General features: G+C 34.5%; 1 protein-coding gene across 1 annotated transcript; it reads right to left on the bottom strand.

The window, feature by feature from the left end:
* Window positions 1-2,317: 2,317 nt before the first annotated feature.
* Window positions 2,318-9,628, bottom strand: LOC114263514 (ribosomal RNA-processing protein). The gene is made up of 4 exons (XM_028204070.2): window positions 9,385-9,628; window positions 9,105-9,210; window positions 4,160-4,283; window positions 2,318-2,733 (listed from the first exon to the last, which is right to left on the bottom strand). The coding sequence occupies exons 1-4, from the start codon at window positions 9,495-9,497 to the stop codon at window positions 2,480-2,482; spliced, it is 597 nt and encodes a 198-aa protein (XP_028059871.2). The 5' UTR covers window positions 9,498-9,628; the 3' UTR covers window positions 2,318-2,479.
* Between the last annotated feature and the right edge of the window lie 327 nt (window positions 9,629-9,955).

Genomic DNA, 9,955 nt, shown 5'->3' with positions numbered 1-9,955 from the left:
GTTTTGATAATCTGAACTATTCAATGTGTAGAACTCGTCGAGTACTATATGCCTGTAAAAAATCACATTGATCGGATATCGATAGCTATGTGAACAAAACAGTTTTTTATCAACCGTTAATTTTTTCACCATCCATTTTTTTTTTATACAAAACTGATTTGATCACATAGCTATCGATATCCAATCAACGTGATTTTTTACAGGCATGTAGTACTCGACGAGTTTTACACATTGAACGGTTCAGATTTTCAAAACGAGACCCGTGGTGGGCCCCCACGGACCCAACAACATGGTCCAGTCCGATTCCGGACTGGACAGAAGCTGGACCCTTACCTAAATGCTTAATAGTAATGATAGAGACCCCTTTTTTGGAGAACCCCCACAACCCCCATAATGATTCACACCATTCATGATGTGGACCTCACACATACATGAGTGGGCCCTACACATCATGAATGGTGTGAATCACTATGGAGGTTGTGGGGGTCCTCCAAAAAGGGCGTCTCACTCATTTTCTACTAATATATATATATTGAATAAATCTTTATAATTTCCTACAGATTTTCTTTACTTATTTAGGTAGCATTTGGTAACGTTTACGTTTTTAGTTTATGTTTACAAAAATTTTATAAACTAGTTTTTGTTTATTTTTAAAAGAACATAAATTACAATCGCGGTTGGTTTGAACAAAATGTTTGAAAAATTATAAAAATATAAACTAAAAAATATGTTTGTTCAGGCTTAAAATATTTATATTTAATTTTTATTATTTATGACAATGGGATCATATACATTATAATTGAAAAAAAAAAATTGTTAGTCAAATCTTTAAATTTTTGTTTAAACTCATTTTTTGAGTTTACGTTTTTTTCTCAAATTTGTAAACTGAGACAACTATTTATAAACCAAAAAAAATTATCAAACAAGTGTTTATAACATTTTTTAAAATTTTTGTAAATATAAATTGAAAACTGAAAACGAAATGATTACCAAATAGGCCCTAATAATTCTTTAAAAAAATATTTAGGTGTTAACATTAAATAATGAATTTTGTTGTAGAGTTTATGTTGATCTCAATGGGGGAGTTGGTGATGGTGGCACTAAAAGTAGAGCAAGGTGGATGATATTGGATGTGGAGGGAGAGGATTGATGGTAAAGGGGTTGCGGTGGGTTTGGTTTGTTTTTTTAGAGGGAAATTAGAGAGAAGATAATGAGAGAAGGGCATGACAAATAAGGGTAAAATAGGTATTTTAAAAGATTAATTTTTTATATTAGTTGATCTAACAGTTGACTAACGAAAATATTAAATTATAATAGAAGTTTAAACGTTAGGGAGAAAAATGTAATTTTTAAAACATAAGAGATGGACTTGTATTAAAGACAAAAAATTAGTTATATGTTTATCTGTTTCATTATTCACGTCACATATTTGTTCACATTTCATTCCATATTTATTCATGTATCATTTATTTATTCACCTAATTTGTTTATCTATTTATATCACCACCACCCGTCCCGCCGTTAGTTGCTTTCAACAATTTTTTCGACGTTAACGGTGATATGCAAACAGGTGATGACGATATATTGGTTATTTAGCGATAGTGGAGTAAAATTATAAACAAAAAAAAATTCAAAATAATAATTTGTTCTTATCATTAATCATATCATTATTTCATAAAAGATCAATTAACGTCATATCATAGATGAATTAATGACCAATTATTCAATGTTGGTTTACTCGTTTGGATTTTCACGATTTTAATTATTTAGACCATTTCTCTAAAGAAAATTATAGTATACATAATTAATGCAAAACTTTTATATAGCACAATTATTATTTTGTTGACCATTTCGAACAGAGTATATAAAAGATTTGGGCAGAAGATTTGAAACAGTTTTATTGTCACGTGGTCCTAAGAATATCGAAAACAATTCAATTAGAAAATTAATTATTTTGCATATGAAGAATATTTCAAATATAAGAATATGAACAAGGTCCAGTGTGCTAATTTTCAATATTAGCAGCTATGAGAAACTGAGATTATGCTTTCTTTTTTTCTCATTTCATCCGATCAAAATTAGAAAATAGGTTGCCCTATTGGCCGCCTTTGGGATCAACTAAAAATACTAACTTATTGATTTGTTAACTTATTTAAATCATATCACCTATCTACTTTTCTATACATTTTTTTTTAATAACGTCAGCAAATTAATAGTGGCAAATTAGCAAAGCAATTTATGTAATTTGACAAGAATTTAACACAAACTACTTCCCTAATTAACTCAATGCATTTATTTATTTGCTCACAAATAAATCTTTTGAAGAAAAAAAAAATTGATTCATAATTTTTATGACTAATCAAATCAAATATCAAAAAAATCCCCCAAGGTGCATAAAGTTTAAACATCCAATCTTACAAGGGCCAGTTTAGACAATTTAGAAATTTGCACTGTTGGACAGAAAAGAAAGTAATTGTGATCAACGCTTCTTAATTTTTTCTTTTCCCTTGTGTTTGTCTCTCTTGTTCTGTGCCTTTTTCCGAGATCTGTTCTTCACAACTCTCTTGAGTGGTTTCTTCTTACTCACAGGCACATTGTGGCGCTTCTTTACATCCCCTTCGATTGATCCAAGTGTTGCTTGCTGTGGCCTCTCACTTGGACTCTCTTCTTCACGAGATATCTCACTAGTCATCACTATGACTTTCACATCACCATTGTCATACATCGTTGTTCCTACCACCAACAAAACAATCCAAATCTTTGATCAGAAAAGAGAATGGATGCATAACAAATATAACAATTCCATGTATTTAAGGCTTGTTTGGGAATAGTGATTTTTTATCAAAAAAGTTACTATAAATTATCACATCACTCTCTTTACTTTCTACACATTTTTTCATAAAAAATCAAAAAATCAAATAAAATAGACCATTTCCAAACGGGGTCTTAGACACCCATATGTAGAGGGAAAAGGCACTGATAGGGCTTACGACATCTGAAGTGTACTACGTAATGCAATTATTATTATTATTATTATTAAGTAGCTACTTGATGCTATTAACCTACGACTCTGGCAAACCACAACTCTTCTAGAAATTTGTCCACTACACCAAACTTTCATAATAAGCATGCTGGCATATAGTATGTACAAATTCAACAACATGCAACGTGATCGTGACTAACTTGGACAAGCTGGATAACCCCAAAATCTTTCAAAAATTCAAAAACCCAAACTTCAAAATTATCAGCAAGGTTTTACTTTATTTATTACTTTTTGCAGAGCTGAAATATCATCACAACAGGGTGCTCTAATGACAAATTGGTCAATTCAAGATATTTCCATGACTGCAGACCAAGCAAAACACTGATTACTTGCTTTAAGTAAAGCACTGAAGCAACAAGCAAATGATGGATTCAGCATTCCATGAATCCACACCCTGTTGGTCAGAGTGAAGAGATGAGTAAACAAGGGATACTATCGAAACTCCTTACTTACCATGGTTAGTTCATACAACAGATGAGAACGGACATTAAGGCTGTGTTTGGATCATGGAGTTGGGTAGGATTTAGAAAGAGAAAGGAAAATGATTTCCCTCACCTTTTCCTTTCCCTTTCCAAATCCATGATCCAAGCATAGCCTAAGGAAATCTTTGAAATAGATTTTCCTAGCCTGCCTACCAATATGTCCCCCTCAAATGAAGGACTTAAGCATCTTCCTTTTTCTGGTTAAGTGCGTAGACATTTTCCTCCTGTAACTTCTCTTTACTTTCTCTACCTAAACAAGGGGGTCACTCTTCTGATCCCTGTTCACCAAGAGTGGCGTAAGGGGTGGACTGGACTGGTTATAAACTTGAACTTTGGTATGATTTGCACCAACTGGACTGGCATGATTTGCAACCAAGTGGCTACCCTCAACCTCGAATGCATGTCCTCAACTTGGTAGCCTAACTTCCACTGTACTAAGCAATGGCCCCCCAGTACTTTTACCTAAAGAAAAGAATGAAAATAACAGAAATCCCTCTGCTCTTCCCTTTCTTTCTTTTTCCTTTCCCTTAGTTTCCTCTCCTCTCCTAGAATAGTGAACCAAGTGAAATTAATGTTCCCAGACAGCTTATGTCATGTTTCAACCCAGTAGATTTTATTGGTAAGGAAAATTTACCAGAAACAGATGGAACTGGCTCGATTTCTTCGTCCTGCTCAGAATTGTCCCCACGTTCATCAGGTCCTGCACTTGTCTCTGCTGGAGCTCCACCATATTGAACGAATTCCCTTTCCATTTTTCTCTGTGGAAACATTCAAACCGCCAAGGTAAGGCACAGATGATAGAATGTGATCACTGTATTAGAAAAAATACAGCAACAATAATGATTACAGCAACCAAGTAATTAGACCATACAGCATGTACTAGTTACAAGATGGGATTGCACAAAACCTTTTAGTATACTGAAAGACATTAAGCACGTGAAATGAAACAAGTAAAGAACTTGTTAGAGCTTGATGAGTTTACCCTTAACCTCTCAAATTATTGACCAGTTTACTATCTGCTTCTCACTTCTTCAAGTTGTTACCAATGAGTTTTAACCCAAAACAATATAAAATCTCAAATATGGTCCTCATCCAACATTTGGGACAGCTTCAATACCAAAGACTAAGAAAACACAAATGGCTTGCTTCAAAATTACATTCTATGTTACTAAAACCACGTTGACTAGTGACAGGTGAAATGCATACAAAAGGATAAAGGAAGTGGTGTCTAAACAAGCTATAATAAACTCATGAAAAGAGTCAAAAAACACATGGAAGAAAAAGAAGTCCAGCAATGAACATACTTGGGGTCAAAGAGAAGAGTAGAATTTGTCGAAGTATTTTGACTCCCTGAAAGTGAAAGAAGTGTAAAGCAACAACGTTATGACAAAGAGAGTACTAGAACGAAACAATAATGAGGTAAATAACTAACAAATTCACAATTTGCAGTCATTCCAGATTTATAACAACTTGTCAAAGTTTATGTATACTAAGGAGAATTTATCAAGGATTTTATGGATATGAGTCAGCAGATGTTTGACATCATGAGGCACAGTGAGCAAATACAACCAAAGAGTTTACAAAGTTACCCCTTGTTTATAAGTAATGACAATGGCTACTAACAGTCCACAAGGTTTTGTGAACTTCCATAAAGATTGGAACATTGGAGGAATAAGAGAAAACTATGGCCTTTTGTCTGTTTTGATAAAGTGAAGAAAGGATGGTAACACGAATGGGTAGGCTACTGGATATGATTATGACCAAGGAACCAGATGTCTTAGGTTCAACTCACCTAGGCTTACACCAGATGCATATGGTTTGTGTGGGCACCAGATCAGTCTGGACTCTGAACTCAAGAGGGTCTCAGACATTCTAGTTCAGCTGAATAGGACAATTTGTCTCAATTATTACCTCATAATACGTAAAGGGTTTCAAGATATCAACATTATATTTTATGTAGGTCGGCCAATTCACAGCTTGGTTAACCATCCTGGTAGACCAAGTTTGGTGTGGTCAACAGTTAACCAGGTCCAAAAGTTTGTTTTTTGTTTCTAAACCCTCTAGAGGAGCACTAAAACCTTTTATGATTTACTTCTTGTAGCCTAATGGTGTCTAGTTTAATTCTATAGAAATTTTCAACATATCAACAAAAACAAGGATTCAAGTCCTATATGGTTGCTCATAACGAAATCATAAATGAATCACATTCATCTAAAAAATGCTAGCATACGTATAAAAAATTGAAGAACACATAGTAAAGAGAATAACGCAAGATTTTAAGGTGGTTCTAATACTTGCCTACTTCCACTGCATGTCTCTCTAACTGCAATATTCCATTATTGTAGGTCAGCGGCCCATACTTTAGGAAATTGCTCTCTGAAATTTCATTTAGATCAACCTATAGCATCATTTGGGTCAGCCCATGCATCTATGTATAGATTCCGGGTCTCTAAATTTCCTCATAGATTAGGGTCGGCCCATAATGGTCAACCAACCTATATGGCTAGTCTCTTGTTTCAACCATAGTGATATCCCACATCAATGGAAAACGAAATGTTAGTCTGGTATAGAAAAAACCAAACAGACTACGACTACTACTAGCAAATTGGGCTTAAACTTTTGGATCATGTTGATAGACTCACTCCATTCAAGTTGTTAGGTTAGTAGGTTACTTCGATTATGATCAATGGTATCAGAGCCAGCATTTGTCCTGTAAAGGGTGTTGTAGCAGTGTGGTCGAGAAGTAGAGGCTCCAGAGAGACGTAAAGGCCTCGAGGACTCGTAAAGGGCGCCATAGCAGTGTGGTAGAAAAGTAGAGGCTCCAAAGAGATGTAAAGAACTCGAGGTCTTGCAAAGTGCACCTTAGTAGTGTGGTAGAGGAGTAGAGGCTCCAGAGAGATTTAAAGGCCTCAGGGTCTCGTAAAGGGCACCATAGCAGTGTAGTAGAGTAGAGCCTCCAGAGAGATGTAAAGGCCTCGGAGAAGTGTACCTTGTGCCCACGTATGGGCTGCTTTGTGGTTAATTATGACTTGCAATCCCACATCCCCAGCCAAGGGAAAGGACCTAGGCAATGCAACAAGGATGCCATGTATTTGAGTAGGGGATACTGTGACATCACATGATGATGGAAAATGAAATTTTAGTCTAGTATATAAAGAATCAAGTAGACTATTACTAGCGAAGGTTGTTAAAATCGGGATTCTACGTGGGATCGTTGGAAAGAACTCGCAAATTAGATTATAAAATTGGATCGAGAATAGTAAAATTCTACTTTCAATGCAAAATAAAATAAAAAATATCGATAATGATAATATACGTTACATAATTTTAAAAGATAAAAGAAAAATGATAAATTTGATAAAATGCATTTTTATGTTAACATAAATTGGAAAAGACGCTTGAAAAAAGAGTTCATAGTCAAATTTTTTATATACATATATACATACATATATAACAAATAAATAATAACAAAAAATGTATAGGATTAGGATCGTAGTGGAATCATAATCATATGCGATTCTAAACAATTTTATGACTAGGATCGTAGTCACTTTAAGATCCTACTAAATTTAAGATCCTAGCATGATCCGGATTGTTTGGCCTAACTAAAGTCGTAGAATCGTAATATCCTACAATCCGAATCGGAATTCTAATAACCATATTACTAGCAACTTGAGTTTAAAGCTTTGAATCATGCTGGTAGACCCACTCCATTCAAGTAGTTGGGTCAGTAGGCTATTTGGGTCATGAAAACCATAGCACCCTTGGTCGACCAACATCCAATGTCGGTTGATCAAGTTACCAAATGAACTCTAAAGTCCATTTTTCATGGTTTCCTCAGTCTTGTCCTTATCCAAATTTTTTTTCGTTACAGATGAAACACTACCCTAGTAATTTTCATGCCAATCAAATTCTTCCATAACAAACTTGAAGTTTTCAAGATGTACGCCCTGTTCAAAAAGAAAACCTAATGTTGATGAAGCTTTTCTATAGCAACTTTCATGCCGATAAGATCACTCATAGCATCCGTGCTTCCAAGCCTTTAAGGCTCGTCCAAGTGGTTGTGACTTGGCCTCTACCTAAGGCATACGTATACATTAGATAATCATGAAATTTCCAACCTATGCCAGTCCCAACATTAACACAACACTGTAGCAGCTGTTTAGATGTCCCATCCAGAAATTGCCATACAACACACTATGCCCCTGATACATTGATCCAGGGTTTGGATCCATTGTTGTGAAACATTGAAGGATCATCCATACTATCATGAACTTAATTCATCATCAAAACCTCATTTTCAGTGCCCTATTAAAACCACATTTGCGACTCAATTTTAGAAACTTAAAAAGAACAATATTACTATATCAACAAGCGGTGTTCACAAAAAATCAGAATTCTACAATGAAATTAGCTTCTTTTTTATTCAACGCACAACTTGGAACAACCATAGAAACCAATGCATGATCCTACTCTCCCAAAAAGATCAGCATTTAAGAATGTCGAATTACAATTGGATTTAAATAAAAGAGTCAATTTGGTCCCCCAAATGTCTTTGCCCCCCCCCCCCCCAGCCCAAAACTAAATTTTGTCAATAAATGCCATTAAAATCAGGGATAAATGTGAAAAATCACTTAAAAATCACACTTTTAGTCCTAAAAATATGTGATACTTGTCATTAATTTGGAAACTCCTTAAAAAATTATACTTTTAGTCCCAAAATATGTGATCTATGTTATTTTGATCTCCACAATTACACATTTATACTTGACTTAATGGAGTCCTATGAAGCACAGATACGGTACACAGTGATTTCAAAAATCCGGAGACACGGACACGGCGGGAAACATGGGAAATATTTATATATATATATTTGATATGTAGATAAATATTATGTTACCAAACAATCAAAATTAATAAAAACTAACATTAATTCAATATATATATATATAAACCACTACGTTTAAATAAATTAATAGATCATCCATATTTGGACACACGTGTCCCTGCCATGTTCCCTACAAAAAAGATAATAAAATTAAAGGGACAAGTCGTGTCCCTGTGTCCTCTGATGTGTCCATATTTGGACACGCGTATCCCTCCCATCTTCCCTACAAAAATAATAATAATAATAATAATAACTTAAAGGGGGCACAGCATTTGGCGTGTCACTGTGTCCGACAAAGCTATGTTTGAAGTGTCCGTACTTCATAGATGGAATCTATTGACGAGATTTGGTTGAGGGACTAAATTGAAACACTTTTTAAACATTGGAGACCAAATTGACACAATTTAATATTGGAGACCAATCTCATACTTTGAAAACCAAAAATGTAATTAACCCTAACTAAAATGACAGCATGATCCAACATCCCATCTATATTTAATTGGTTCACCATAGTTTTCACAAAGCATTTGAATACACAAATTCAAGTCTTAATATATCAAAAGGTCACGCTACAAAATCAAAACTACTAATAAAAACAATAAAATCACATTGATGCTAACAAACAAACTAACTCATTCCAATTCCATTTCACTACAATTAAACCATAACACAAAAATGTTAAAATTGCAACCTTTTTACGCAGCTCGATGCGTTTCCGACGTTGCACTTCCTGTAATTGCCGTTCAGCTTCCTTTCTCCTCTTCTTCTTTCTTTTATGAAACCCAGTAACAAAATCCCTTTTTTTTTTTCAAACCAAAACCCTAGTTAGACAAGCCCAATAGGAACACCCCACATCACAACATAAATTTTCAAAATATACACCCAAAACATTAAATTTCCATTGTGGTTCGTTTCAAACACTTCAACGTATATGTATGCATGTGTGTAAATATACAGAAATTGAATGGTACTTGAGGTCTTTCTCGTCGAAGGAGATGGAGAGAGCCTTGTTCCTGAGAGCTCTCTTCTTGATGTGGCGAGTCTGAGTTCGTGGGGGCTCTCCTGCTTCATCTTCTTCCTCCATGGCAGCTCCTAAACCCTGTGTGTGCTGTCTGAGCTAATATTTTGTGCTTGATATGGTCGTTGGACTCGTAGGGCACGTATTTTCGGGGTGTTTTTTTTTTTTTTTTTTGGGAGATATATTTTGGGCCTGTTATTTCATTTTTGGGGGGCCTGACATGGCCCAATAAATAACCAAATTTTGCCAATCATATTGATAGTTTTTGCATTTTATCTTTTATATTATTTCGGTTTCTATAATTTTAAGTGGTTTTCTTATGATTTTGAATTTTAAATTTTGTGTCAATTAGGTCTAATGGGTAACACCGATTACGATTTTCGAAGGAAAATAATTACTAAGACAATTGAAGTTAATACATTGAGTTGAATAAGTTTAGTTTATTTTATTTTATTTATAAAAGTATGACACATGTCGTTCATGTGCTAATTTTCATCAGAAAACAATAACAATTTAATTTATTG

The sequence above is a fragment of the Camellia sinensis genome, chromosome 9 (genome assembly GCF_055761805.1).
Source record: "Camellia sinensis isolate YWXY chromosome 9, ASM5576180v1, whole genome shotgun sequence".
Taxonomy (NCBI): Eukaryota; Viridiplantae; Streptophyta; class Magnoliopsida; order Ericales; family Theaceae; genus Camellia; species Camellia sinensis.
This window is presented reverse-complemented; position numbering and strand designations above follow the sequence as displayed.